Source organism: Macaca thibetana, chromosome 4, assembly GCF_024542745.1.
Source record: "Macaca thibetana thibetana isolate TM-01 chromosome 4, ASM2454274v1, whole genome shotgun sequence".
Taxonomy (NCBI): Eukaryota; Metazoa; Chordata; class Mammalia; order Primates; family Cercopithecidae; genus Macaca; species Macaca thibetana.
The window spans coordinates 9,641,916-9,657,623 of record NC_065581.1 but is presented as its reverse complement, the minus strand read 5'-3'; the positions used below and the strand labels follow the sequence as shown (position 1 = coordinate 9,657,623).

Here is a 15,708-nt window from a genome sequence, read left to right as displayed (position 1 = left end):
TAGTTCATCTTATGCTCTGCAGTTTGGGTCTCCTTAGTACAGATTCTATAACAGATGCACCTATGTAATCTAATGAGTCAGTGCCTTCAAAGGAATATCAGACAATATGTATTGGTAGATCTGACCCATTAAAAAATAACATCCTAATTCTAACCAATAGCTGTCACAAAAATCTCTGAATGTCTAAGCATAGGTTCCTATTTCATCCTATACCATAGGAATTGACATATGGATATTACACAGAGGACTTTCACACCTGATGACATTGGTCTTGGTAATGATTTCTTGGATATAACACCAAAAGCACAGATAATAAAATCCAAAATACACAAATGCAATGAAATCAACCTTAAAAACTTCTACCCATCAAAAGAAACATTCAATAGGATTGAAAGGCAACCTACTAGATGGGACAAAATAATTGGAAGTCATATACCAGATAAAGAGTTTATATCTAGAATATATAAGGAAATTCTACAACTCAACAATGAAAAAACCCCAAATAACCCTGTTTAAAAAATGGGCAAAAAACTTTAATAGACATTTCTCTAAAGAAGATATAAAATGGCCAATAAGTGCAGGAAAACATGCTCAGCATCATTAATTATTAGAAAATACAGATCAAAACCACAGTGAGATAGAACTTCACACCCCAGAGGATTACCACTCTCAAAAGAACAGAAAATAACAAATGTTGGAGAAGATGCAGAGAATTGGGAACCCTTGTGCACTTTTGGTAAGAATGAAAAATAGTGCAACCATTATGGAAAATAGCATGAAGATTCCTCAAACAATTTAAAATACAATTACGATATGATCCTGTGACTCTACTTCTAGGTATATATTTGAAATAATTAAATACAGAATCTCTATGACATATTTAAATATCCATTTTCATTGTAGTAGTATTCACAATAGCCAAGAGGTGAAAGAAATCCAAATGTCCATTGACATATGATGGATAAAGAAAATGTGGTATACACATGCAATGGAATACTATGTGGTCTTAAAAAAGGAAGAACATTCTGTCATGCCCTACAACATGGATTAATCTTAAGGTCATTATGCTAAATGAAATAAGCTAGAGAAATGCTCTTTGATTCTACTCATAAGAAGTATTTAAAGTAGCCAAAATCATAGCAACCAAAAAGTAGAAAGGTGGTTACCAAGAACTGGGGAAAGGGAAGAAGGTGAACTGGTATTTAATGGCTGTAAAGTTTCAGTGTTGCAAGATTAAATAGTTCTAGAGCTCTGTTGCATAATAATATGAATATAGTTAATACTACTAAACTGTACACTTAAAAATAAATATGATGGTTAAAGCATCACATTTGTAGTTAATTTTCCTCCAATTTTTAACCATGTGATGGTTAAAAAAATACATTTGTGGGTTAATTTTCCTGTAATGAATTAGTGTAATGTAGTGGTTCGTTCCTGGTTTGAAGGCAGGTAGACCTGGCTTAAATCATGGCTCTGCTACTTACTAGTTGTGTATTTTGAGATAATAGTTTTACCTCTTTGACTCTATTTCTTGATAATGTGAATAATAAAATCAAATTAGAACTTTGAGGAATAGACTTAATATATATATAATATATAACAAGTATTTACTCAATAAATAAATATTAACTATTATTCATTTCTATTGGCAGTACGAAAGTAGCTAATGAGATCTGTTTTTTAGGAATAAACTAATGTATTTAGTGTATTTCTAACTAACAGTAACTTAGGCCATTTTGTTTAGTTATGGTATTTAGTTCTTTCAAGGTAAACATGAATTTAGTCCAAAAATATAGAACTTACAGTTAATGTTCACAACTCCACATATATATAGCAAGAGGACTTCACTATTGACATTTTGAAAATAAATTCATTGTTTTCTCCTCCAAATCACTTTTCATTCAGGTTTCCTATCTTGGTAAATGCCAAAATCACTCATCTAGTTCTGAGGGAAGAAGGGAAGGGAAGTGGAGGGAAGGAAAGGTTGGGGAGGGAAAAGAGAAGCTATTTTGGACAGCTTTATTTGAAACTGCCGTTGCAAAATTTTGACAGTAAGCTAATTCTGACGTGGTTGACTCCATCTTGCTTCTGACCTCAAAGTTGTCCTTGGTAATTCCTGGGCATAGGCCAAGCTAATTTTGGGAGGAATTTAATTTACAGTTTAACTTTGAAGCAAGGATAATAATAGTAACAGTCTCTCTTTAAAATGAATCCCCTACCTGTTCGGGGGCTGAAACTCCCTTTGTAAGACTAGTGAAAGGCCATAAAATTAGGAATATTGGATGGACCTCACTTCTGCTAAAACATAGGCATGGTTTCCATAGTCACTTACTGTTCAGTAGTCAAGTGGCCAGAGATTACAAGATTTGTGACTTCCCCAATTGCTCCTGTGGAAAACATCACTACTGTAAAACATAAAAGGTTTTTTTTTGAGGTATTTTTCAGACTGACCCCACATGGAATTGTGACTCATGACTCAACTGGTCCCATGGTCCCGCCCAGAGGTGGACTCGCTGCATGAGGACCATTTTCCACACCCTATTATTTCACCCCCAGCCAGTCAGCAACACCCATTCCCTAGCCCCCCGACCACGAAAGTGTCTATAAAATCCCTAGTCTCTGAGCGTTTTGAGAGATTGATTTGAGTAAGAAGTCCATCTCCTGTGTGGCCAGCCTCGCATCAATTAAACTCTTTCTCTATTGCAATGTTGTGATCTCAGTGAATTGATTTTTTTCTGTGCAGTGGGCAGAAAAAAACCCATCCAGTGATTACATTTTTACATCCTCCCTCTCCTTCACCCTCCATATCAACCATGTCCACATTCAGGAAATTCCCTTACTCTTTAATGTGTTCATCTAGTTCCATACATATTTGTTAACCAACTGAATAAAGAGGAATGAATGAAGAAGAATATGACTGTCCCCTTACAAACATGAGACTACACATATAGAAGAACATTGACTTCATCACTAGAAACCTACACTAAGACTGCCTCTAGAAATGGTCAGGGGCTAGGGGAGTTCTTGACTCCTTCCAGCTGTGTGCACTTTATTGTTTTGTGAATTTCTTTTCCCTTTTTCTAAAGTTCTGTGTCCCTTTTTATTCTGTTTCTCTTCTTTGTTCCTCCCTTATATTTTCATTTTTCTTTATTTAGTATGACTTCAAACCAAAGCTGTTTGAATTTCAATGACTCTTAAACAGAATGGTGAGCACCTAAGAGTTTCTAGAAAACAAATCAAAACTGCCTCCATATGTCTCAATACTTTGGTATCAGACACCTCTTTTAAGTGTTCAACAATTTTATAAAATAATATGTGGGTTTTAACAAGTAAAGACAATGAAAATGAATTTTGATGAACATATGCTGGTCGTGCCAAAAGTTTGGCTGTTTGTATCCTGTCTGTTTAGAGCTATACCTGCATCATTCTAATGCAAATATGCCCAGAGGTAAGTAGTTTTCCAACTTACATCACAAGTACGTTGACTACTCTATGTGTAAAATCACACTGCCAATCTGACTTGTAGCTATTAGAGTTAGAAATAACCAGTTATATTTGATTCTTCTTCTTCATATGTATATTTGCATTTAGAGCTATTTAAAGTTATAGATTCCATTTTTTTATGATGCTTAAAATACTATGTTAGCTAAATATTCACACTTGTCCTTTTTAGCTTTACAAGAAATGTCACACACTAGGTTGCTGTAAATGACCCACATTGAGATGTGAACCAAACATAATAGCTTCTGCCACTCACAAAGCAATGAATTGCTGCAAATGTAGGACACAGGGCAAAGGACTTTGTAAATTACTTTGTTTCATTGGCCATCATCAGAACCTGTAGCATAATATGTCACTTATTTCTATAAACATCAATGCCTAAGGCTTTATGAACAGGTAGAATATAGTTTCTCTTTTAATTACCTTTATGAGAAATAATTTAGAGATATAAAATTTTCAGGCATATTGAATAGCTGTATTTTTTAAAGAAATTCAAATTTGCAAGCATCACCATATAATGACGTATATTGCAATAGAATCTTATAATTTTTAGCATTTTATTTAAAAACAACCCAAACCTATAAAAATTATAAGCATACAATGAACTTATATCCTTCTACTAGAGATATTAATTGTTGAAAATTTTCCATGGTTGGTTTACTTTTTCTCTTCTGTCATCTAATATAATCCAATGTCTTTACTTTTTTTGTTTGTTTGTTTGAGATGGAGTCTTGCATTGTCACCCAGGCTGGAGTGCAGTGCAGTGGCGTGATCTTGGCTCCCTGCAACCTCCACCTCCAAGGTTCAAGTGATTCTCCTGCCTTAGCCTTCCAAGTAGCTGGGATTACAAGTGCCTGCCACCATGCCTGGCTAATTTTTTGTATTTTTAGTAGAGACAGGGTTTCACTATGTTGGCCAGACTGGTCTCGAACTCCTGACTTCGTGATCTGCCTGCCTCAGCCTCCCAAAGTGTTGGGAGGCACCGTGCCCAGCCATATCTTTACTTTTATATAAATCAGTTTGATATACACACACACACACACACACACACACACAAGATGGCAGACAATGGGTGAAAATGTGTGTGTGTTTGTGTGTATTACTGATGCACTTGAGGATAGTAAACTTTATAACTACATATGATCATGAAAAGTTTAAACTTAGTATTTTATTGAGTGTTGCATATACAAAGAGAATAGTCTGTTGCTCTTTCATCAGTGGTAACCAACACCCAATTTATTTATGAAATAAGGACTGTTTCTACATTGTTTATCATTACAGAAATTCTCCTAACATATAGATGGGCTTCTTAACTTTCTAAAGAACACCAGAAAAGTGACATTTTCACAGATGTATAACGGGCTAAAATATCTTTTAATGCAGAAGAACAAAATAATTCACCTTTGGATAAGTGTTATATTGCTTAATGTTATAAAATAATTATAAAAATTATAATTATCAAAAGTTATATATTATCAGAAGAATTACATAATTCTCAATTATGTTGAGAATTATGTTCAATTTATTTATTTTTTAAATTTTGCTTATATAACCAGAGATTATTTTTTCTTTGTTTATATGAGCTTGGTTTATAGAGCTCAAAAATATGCTACAAACTTATAAAAGTTTGTAATTTAACCCATTAACAACTCATCATGGAACTTTTCGCTGGAAAATGCCACCCAAAATGGCATAATAATAATAATAATAAAGCTAAAATGCAATTAATCTTTGTACAGCTTTCCCTATTCCAATGGGCTATTTTGTTCTCTGTCAAAGTACTTGTTTACCATCCTGTAGATCTGGGCTTGGATGTTTACATAATTATTCTTTCACACAGAATGAAGGAAAAATAAAGAGGAGCCAGATATTTTCTGGGCAAAAGGAACAGAAGCCAGCAGAAACAGGACTGTGATTCCTAATTAATTCAAAGTTAATTGCATTGTTGATAATGTTGCACTTAAAATCTTCATATAGAAAATGTTTATGGAGGCAAATTGACAGTAATTCAACTACATTAAATCTTACCACCATTAAAATAAAAAGATGAATGTTACTTTAAACAAACTTAGGAGAATGGTAAAGACTAGTTCTTGTTTAACAAGGCAACTAGTAAATCATTCAAACAGCCGACCTAGAATCTCAAGTGCAATAAGAGCAGTAGTTGCATTTCAAGATGGCATCCAGCCATATGGCCTGTCTTGGGCCATCAGTTAGGCTGGGTGGCAGTTTTGCTTTTATTTTCACTGTGTGATAAATGCAGAATAGTAGGGGAAAAAACACAAAGACATTATTTAGCAGCTAAGGTCAAAATGTTTATTATACTATTTTGGTAAGAGTTGAGACAGAGGTAGTTAAATGAAGATACATGTTATATTAGTTATTTTAACTAAATCAACATGATAGAACAAAATAAATTTTGGGCCGGGTGTAGTGGCTCACGCCTGTAATCCTAGCACTTTGGGAGGCTGAGGTGGGTGGACCACAAGGTCAGGAGTTCAAGACCAGCCTGGCCAACATGGTGAAATCCTATCTCTAATAAATATACAAAAATTAGCTGGGCACAGTGGTGTGGGCCTGTAATCCCAGCACCTCAGGAGGTTGATGCAGGAGAATCACTTGAACCTCGGAAGCAGAGGTTGCAGTGAGCCGAGATCGCACCATTGCACTCCAGCCTGGGCAACACAGCAAGACTGCATTTCGAAAAAAGAAAAAAGGAACAAAATAAACTTTGGAGTTATCTTTGAGCTTAAATTCTGTCTCTGTTACTTATAAACAGTGAGGCAAACTTCTTTTAGTATCTTAGTGTATCAATATATAAAAAACGAGATTAAAATAAGGCTAGAATAATTCGATGAATGTGAAATTGACTGCCATTATAATGGAAAATCAATAAATTCTAGCATTATCTAGACTAGTTAAAGCAAAATATAATTATTGAATTAAAATAATTCTCTACTTTGAATGTGTAGGAAGACACATAATTATGTGATGCCTAAATATCTTGATAATCCAATTTGTATCTCAGGCCATTTTCTAAAAACTTACTTCTCAGAAGGGTCGTTTATTGACACTGAGACACAAAAGATTTTGGTCTGGCATGTGAACTGTTAGTGGCCCAATTTTGTGCTTCTGAAACTACTTCCTGGTATGCATGGTGAGACATATGTACGCTAAGTCACAAGATAAATATTACATTTTCTCAAGTTTCAATTTTACTCAAAATTTTGGAAAAGAAAATATATTGTATTAAATACTGGTAGATTAGGGAAAGTATACACATTTTCTCTTCTTTACTTTTAGGGGTATTCAACAGAAAAATTTTATAAGCATTGACCTAACAAATATCTCTACTTCTCATCTAAATGTTACTTAACAATATCAAATAATTAATATTTCTTATTAAAATATAAATTTGGGAGGCAACAGGCTGTCACTTTATTAGTATCACAAGAAAAACTGATTTTTCAAAATCAATATTGGAGTTGTTTTGATACATGGAAAAAAATTAAATGAACATTTTATCAAGTTAGATGCTTCAGCAAATTAATCTGTTTACCATTCACGTTGGAAAAAAAAAACAACTAAGAGAAACCACTGTGCTATCTGACCTGCCCCAGTGGGGTTTCTACCACTCAGGAATGAATCCAAATTTAAATTTTCTTTAGATAGATCCCTCACATTTGAACTAATTTGGATATTTATAATCCAAGTTAATAGCTAAATAGTTTTACAATTTTTTCTTAGACATCAAAAATAAGAAGCATGAGTTCAACTGTTTTGATTTTTAGATCCCACAATTAAGTAAGAACATGTGATTATCTTTCTGTGTCTGGCCTATTTCTCTTAATATAATGATCTCCAGTTCCATCCATGTTGTTGCAAATGACTGGATCTCATTATTTTTTATGGCTGAATAGTACTCCACTGTGTCTATCTATCATATTTTCTTTATTCATTCATCTGTTGACAGACAAGTAGGTTGCTTCTGGATCTTCCTACTATGCAGCCACAAAAAATAAAAATTTAAAAATTTAACAAATTTTAAAATAAGAAGCGGTAGGCTTATAGGAAATAACTGCAAAAACCTTTGGGTTGCAATTGTTACATTATGGGATTTTGTTGAGGAAATTATTATATAATTTCTGAAATCTTCATCATCAAATAATTTCTGAGAAAAGAATGAAGAATATGCACTAAAATAGAAGATGATAAAAGAAATATGAATTATTTAACACTTTGGGAGAAAAAACTAAACAAGACTTGGGAAAAAAATAAAAAAAAAAACAAGACTTGGGGTAACAGATGCCTTTATTCTTAGGTTACACAGTGACTCTTGGATATTAGATGCATTTCAGCGCGTCCACAGTGAAGAAAACAAATTCTTCATACCGTATGACTTGGAGATTTCCAATCAGGAGCTAAGTTATATAGTGAAACGATCTGAGCAATGGAGAGGAATCAATGGTGAAAGAAGAAAGGTGAGTTGGGTTGAAGGAGCTTTGTGTTTTGGACTGCTCAAAAAACCCTCACTCGGCCAGTATATCAGCAAGTTGATAATTTTCTTGTGGTGTTCTTGAAGTTATTTACCGTTGTTTTGGCCACCATTACACAAATCCTTACTATTTTATAACTGCCATTTGACCTGATTATTTCTTACCTCTTCAGCCTCATGTCCTGTATCCCCATCCATCCCACCTCTTCCCAGCCAGCATGCTTCTTACCACAATATGATTAAGCTATATAAAAATATGAGCAACTCACCACCCATGCCATACTGTTTCCCATGTCCATGCATTCCTCTCTGGAACAATATCCTCCCAACTTCTCACGTAGTATTTGGTAAACTAATCATTCTTCCAGGGCTCAGCTTGAGTATTTTCTCTGTGGAGTCAACCCAGAGAAACAGTTTAATCCAAATCATTTGGGTCTTAAGTGAAATATTTTGGCATTTTCTTTTTGTCAAACCTACTTGTCTTACCTGACAGCATCCAACACACAATTTGAGAACTACCTGTTCATGTGTCCCTCTTTCTTTATAGACTTGAGGTATCCTTGAGGAATAAGAGTGGTTTCTTCATCTTTATGACCTTAATCTATGTCCTCAGTCTTCATGCCCTTAATCTTAATCTCTAGAACATAGCACTTGTTTACTGGCTATTTGTTCAATACATAAAAGAATGCATGCAGGAATGAATAGTTGAATAATTGAATATATTTCGTTAGCCTACAGAATGAACTTATAACATACCTTACCTCATTTCCTACTTGATAGGAATGTAAACGTTAGCTTTAAAAAAATTGCATGGGCTCACTCAATATAATCAATATGTCTTGAATTCTGTTTATTTGAGAGTTCATATAATATTATAGCAGGCATTTTCAAAACCCTAACTTGAAGCAAAACAAATTTCATGTTACTATGTATTTGTTCTGGTTACTTCTTCTTCAGACATCCTTGACTAACAGCATAATTTCTAAAATACCAAATTGTTGAAATTATCCTAAAGATTAAGCAAAAAGCACTTCCTCTTTAGGATAATTTTACAGTGCTTGGAACAGGTAGAGTGCATGTTGTTTCATTAATAAGTGTCACAACATGGAAGTTCAAGAATTTGGGAACAATCCAAAGTTGAGTACCAAAAGAATTTGAGTTGAACAACAGTACCTAAATAGATAAAACAGAGGAAAACAGAATTACTTGACTATTTATTATGTCTATTTTAACAAGGGATGAGAGAGTGTGTACACACATGAGAGATAATTAAAATCTAGGTGCTAGAAGAAAAATTGAAGGAGGCTGTGAAATTATTTAATTCTTTAATATTTATGCTCTTCTTAGTAAAATGACTTAGCTGCCCCATGATGGATACGACTAGAACTCAGAAACAGACTTCAAACCTAGAATGTCCATAATTCTGTGTGTAAACATTCAAATAAATCAAAGAAAAGACAATTTAATTAAATGGAATTGAAGTAAACAATTTAATCAAAGTCATTTGGGTCTTAAGTAAAATATTTTGGCTTTGATTCAGTTGAACCATTAGCAGAAATTCAAATTTCTAGATAAATGGCAGCTGTTGTCTTTACATGTATAGACTCAGTAACCGTGAGTGGTAGGAATTATAGAAATGTTTATGCAAATCATTTGAAAATCTGTAGACCACCTGCTATTTCTTGTTGTGGTTATGTGTCTTAAGCATACAAAACATTCCCAAACTTACATGAATAGGCATGTTTATTTTATTTGTTTATTATGACTCTTCATGCCCTTGGTATTTACACTGTGAAGATATTTTCTTTCTTATGATTTTTGTGTGTGATTCTTCTCAAGATCTCTTATGTTTGCTTGTTTAGTTTATTTTAATAGAGAAGCAAGGTAGCCCTGTTGAATAATTGATGTACTAATCTCAAGATATAATGCCAGTTTAATTGAGAACAATCATCTATAATCTAAAATGCTAAGAGTGGAGTAGGCATTTTCATATATAAGTATTTCAAATAAGTAGTCTAGAATTCTTGTGCTTTAAAAATGTGATCTAGATGTTTGCCATAGTGCTAGCTATTAAGCATGTGCTTTTCATTTTTATGATCCGGAATAAAAATTGCCTCATAAATGGATACTTTATAATATGCTTAATTTCCTTTTATTAAATTGATAAATGCAGAAGCACAGGACACATTTACAGTATGATGAGAATTTAGGATTATTGAGTTTTATAATTTTTATATTGTTAATACATATAATTTGTCATTTGTGCAAAGGCAGCCGGATGATAATTTCCAAGTATTTTAACCATTTTTTTTTGATAAGGAAAAGGTCACTTTCAGTAGTCAGAAAAGACATCATTCTATTAAACTAATTTGCCTACATGCAAATTTTGTCATTTGTACCTCATTAACTATTTATCATGGGGTAAAAAAAATATATATTCATGAAGGGGCAGCTCACAGCCTGATGGAGCTGGAACTAATATTTTGCAACTCTAATGATTTTTTGCATCTTTAATTAGATAGCATAAGGTTGATATGATTAGGTCAGGATGTAGTGTTTTTCATTAAAATACATTTTAGAAGCTGTATTCATAATCTGCCCTTGCAATTAAATAATGAGCCTATGAATTTAATATTATCGACCCAATTATTATCCCATGCAAACATATACCTTTAATAAATTTGTGCCGTAGGACCTTCATTAGCAACAGAAAGAATGATATTTCTAGGTACACAGATTTAATGGCTATGGTTAAACTTATATAATGGTTTTAAACATCGCAAGAATCAAAGCTTCAATACCTAGACTTTTAATTCCAAAATGCGCCTTACTATTTGTTGAAGACTAATTTACATTGTAATTATTTTCTTAAAGAAACTACCACTTTAAAACAGGCTATTGAAGCTCATAAAAATAGCAGGATATTAGGTAGAGACGGGAGATTGGAGAAAGTTGTGTGTCATGGGACAATGGAGTGTAAATTTAGAGACCCATTCAAGAGCAAAATTGGAAAGCATAAAAAAGAAAATGCCTATTTCTCAAGTGTCTGTATTACCCGGAAACAACCATAAGCAATTAATGAAGATTATTATTTTAGGTGTTGTATGTTATAATAGTTTTTGCTATAGATGGTTGTAGGATGGAAGTATAAAGGTCCTCTAAAAAGGAACTGCCCCCACTTATTGTGAATATGTGCAGGAAAACTTCCACATAAAACTAACCCTATTTCGTCATCTTTTTGTAAGTGTTGCTACTGATGTTATTTTTGTTCACCAAAATAGAGACTGCAAACATTGCTTGAGATCTTTAGTTCATTCTTTTTGAAATTTTCTGAAGGTTATATGCAATTTGTAATTTTTTGATAAAAGGAGATAAGAAAACCATCCCACATTTAGTAATGATTACATAGAAAGGTAACTTACACACACATAAAACTAACTCTGTTTCCTCATCTTTAAGTGTTGCTACTGATCTGTTATTTTTGTTCACCAAAATAGAGACTCCAAACATTGCTTGAGATCTTTAGTTCATTCTTGTTGAAATTTTCTGAAGGTTATATGCAATTTATAATTTTTTAATAAAAGGAGATAAGAAAAACAACCCACATTTAGTAATGAATTACATAGAGAGGTAAAACTAAGCATTGTTATCTAAAAAGCAAACTGCAGATGATGTGTTGGTATGATGACAGTGTTTTCCTAGGGAGAGAGTTTACCTCTACTTGGAGGATACAGTCAGGGTGGGGAGAAAAGCTTTGATTAGAGTCATGAAGGGCAACATTGTAGCCATGCAGACAAAATGGAGGCATGTTGATGGAAATTTGGGATGGACTGACTTAGACTCTTCCATGCAAAAGGAAACAGCGAATAGAGGTATACTGATAGGAAATACCAAGGCAAGTTTGAAAACTAAAAGTAATTTGTTTTGACTGGAACAACGGGCAGGAGGGTGAAGATCTGCAGGAGAGGTGGACTGAAAACTGGAAATTGCCCAGTAGTGGGGACCATGTATTTATTGTAGGCAATGGGGAGCCATTGAAAATTTTAATGAAAAAGAAGCAACTCATTCAGTCAAGCATCTGGCTTGCCTGAGCATTGAACACTATAAATTGCTTATTTTAAAGCTCTAATACTTTTACCTCTTGGGAAGTATATTGTTTCATATACTCTGTTTAATACCCAGTTAACCCTTCCTTCATTAAAAGCTGCTTATTCATTCAAATGTCTAAATTATCCATAGAGGTGTCTATCCAACTAAATCCAATTCCACAATCACATCTGAGTAGTGTTTTGAGTGTCATCAACTATTCATCATCTTGACCTGCAGTGGAGGGATGGTCCCAGCGTTCTGAGCACTTTCCAAACTTGATGGGGACTTGAACGAAGGTGAGGACAAATAAAAAGCCAACTTGGGCCTGGCCAAATTTGAAATTGGGAATGAAACGTGGGAGTGTGTGGAAATAGAAACCAGGAGTGAGACTTAATCCAAAGTAGTAGGCGAGTGAGTGGTGATTACAAAGCAAAGAACCCTTGATTTTTGTCAATTCAAGCATAAACAGATTGCCTTGATTAGAGGAGATGGGAAGCAGGGCTCGAACTCAGTTAGAACCAAGGAACGTCTGAGACAGCGAGAGAACAAAAGGAAGGCACTCAAACAGTCCAAATGGAACACTTGTGGTTCCCTGACTGCAGTTCCAGGGACATTTTGTACTCCTAGGCTTTACTTGTGGAGGTTCCCACCTCAAAATTGACTCAAAGGCTTTTGACACCAAAGGTCAGTCACTGTCTTACGTATTCACAAAAAAGAAACAAACATTTTGATTTGCACAGATAATTCTTAAAGAGGCCTATGCAACAAGGTAGGAAGGTCAGTGAACTGTTTTTTGATGAAGTCAATAGACTAGGCACTAAAGAAACATTTTTTTGCATTGAAAAATTACATTAATTTTTTTTCAGTAAAGAACATATCTTACATACCTGAGTGAACACAGGCTAAAAACATGCTTAAATGATCTTAAACAAAGGGGTTTCTATACATCAAGCAAGTATATATTCTGAACTCTGTATCCAGCATGATTTTCTTCTTCTATTGACAAAATTCCCAGTTCGCCATAAGCATTAAGAAATTATCTTTTAAAGGTTTTTACATAAATGTGGACTGCAATTAGAACTACTAACATTATATAGATTTCGATTTTGTGCAATGAAGAGATTGATATTCACCAAACTAATTTGAAAATATAAATCACTGCAACAATTTAAATATATATGTGTGTATGTGTGTGTGTGTGTGTATGAGGATGGTTTCAAAAAGGTATATAAAAACTGACATTTCTCTTTTCCTTTACTTTTTAAATGGTAATAAGCATGGAGAGGAAGAAAATGTTCTGTTTTAGTATGGTGGTTTTGGTTAATTGATACACATTTCTCCCTTGATCTTTTCTTATCTCTGAACTTCTGGGATGTTTGTTTATAACTTACCCAATATATTGTTAAACTTTTGAAAGGTCATTTGGCCATAAAGAGATTGATCTCTTCTATAAAATGAAAATGATAGATAACAACAAAAGGAAAGAATCACTAGGAGCTTCCTGAAGATACCTTAAATGTTTGGGTTTTAAGACTGACAAAGACCTATTGCATTTTGCTAAGTACTTTCCCCCTTAACTCTAAAATTATTTCTATTTGAAGTGAAGTGTAATCCATATGTTTTTGATTCATTAACACTTAATTTGTTAGCATCCTTTTACTAGAGTGCTGTATAGCAGCCTTTTCATCTTTTTTATAAGCTTATTTTCCTCAGACACAGGAAATCAAGTTTTTCTAAGTGTAAACAAACTTAAACTCAACGAGACATGAGAGAGTTTTCTTTGTAATAAGCACCTATTAGCTTTGAACTACTTCTGTACTCAGTATGCAAATCTCTTCTTTAAAGTTCCTTCAGAATCAGGTATATTTGAATGAACTGAGACAAAATATGCAGCCCTCTATTTTATTATTTACTGAATTTTTCTACTATACATTTTTGTTTGTTTGTTTGAGATGGAGTCTCTCTCTGTTGCCCAGGCTGGAGTGCAGTGGTGCAATCTCAGTTTACTGCAACTTCTGCCTCCCGGGTTCAAATGATTCTCCCCGCTCAGCCTCCTGAGTAGCTGGGATTATAGGTGCACGCCACCATGCCTGGCTAATTTATGTATTTTTAGTAGAGGCAGGGTTTCACCATGTTGGCCAGGCTGGTCTCGAACTCCTGGCCTCAGGAGATTCACCCACCTCAGCCTCCCAAGTGCTAGGATTGCAGGTGTAAGCCACCGTACCCGGTCTTTTCTACTATCTTACATTCATTTCTCTTCATGATAAAAACAGCCAACTACTAACATATTAATGAACAAGTCATTAATGATAGTTATTGCCATCTTATTATTTATTCTTATTAATAATGCAAGAGCTACTTTTAATAATTGTGATGGGAAATGAAATTTAATGTACTATATTAAACAATGTGCTTTCACTTTTTTTTTTTAATAGAATGTTCTTTACCAGGAAGAATGAGAGTCACTTTTTCATATCTTATTGGTATTGGAGACACCGAAGTTCTCCAAAATTACTTGCATCTAATAGACTTTAATGAAACGAAAATACAAGTTTACTAAAATACCATCTCTCCTATTGCCTTTAGTTCATTTTAGCTTATCTAATTACTACTGTAGGGCATTCTTTGGGATTTTAACAATCACAATGCTTTGATAAATCAGTGTTGCAAAAATGTCATCATAATATCACCACCTGCTAAGAGAAATCATTTGACTCTTTACACTCACGTTTTTAGTAGTTAGGTCGAAGAGAGGAAAAAAGATCTTATAATTTAAGTCATATTTTCTTATGAATGAAGGAAGAGGGGAAACAAACGGATCAGGCACAATATAGGCAATTTACATGTTGGTTCGTTTAATTCTCAAAGCAAATATACATGATTGGTATTATTCACATTTTACAGATGAGAAAACTGGGGCTCAGAAAGATTAATTAATATCATTCATTCCTCTATCTGTTCATTGATGTCCTACTTTTTTATTGATTACCTTTAATGAACCAGGCACTTTTCTTAGATGCAAATGAAAGTAAGATAAAACTCTCTCTTTCCTCATATTCCCATAGGGAAGGTAAATAGGAGAAAATAATAGAAATCCAGTAGGATAGTGGAAAAATAGAGCCATGGGTTGGGTGGTATGGTGGTAGCTTGAATAAAGACGGAAGTAACTCATTTGAAGAGTTCAGGAGAAGATGATGGAGATGGGTATTTAAGATTGTATTAGTCCATTTTCACAGTGCCATAAACTGCCTGAGACTGGGTAATTTATAAAGGAAAGGGTTTAATTGACTCACAGTTCAGCACGGCTGGGGAGGCCTCAGGAAACTTACAATCATGGCAGAAGGTGAAGGGGAAGCAGGGCACCTTCTTCACAAGGCAACAGGAAAGAGGAGTGCCCAGTGACAGGGAGGAGCCCCTTAGAAAACCATTAGATTTCATGAGAACTCACTCACTATTACAAGGACAGCATGGGAGAAACTGTCCCCATGATCCAATCACATCCACCTGGTCTCTCCCTTGACACATAGGGATCATGGGGATTAGGGGATTATAATTCAAGATGAGATTTGGGTGAAGAAACCAAGGCTAACCATATAAAAGATGAAGAATAGTTCAAGGACAAA

General features: G+C 34.2%; 1 protein-coding gene across 1 annotated transcript in view; it reads left to right on the top strand.

Annotated features, from left to right (window-relative positions):
• The window catches only part of LOC126952358 (uncharacterized), a gene marked incomplete at its 5' end in the record, with an annotated part of 317,885 nt that overhangs the window by 235,014 nt on the left and 67,163 nt on the right, over nt 1-15,708 (top strand). Inside the window, one exon of the mRNA XM_050786815.1 lies at nt 7,823-7,982. Coding sequence (XP_050642772.1) covers nt 7,823-7,982 — 160 coding nt within the window. The remainder of the gene's footprint in view (nt 1-7,822; nt 7,983-15,708) is intronic.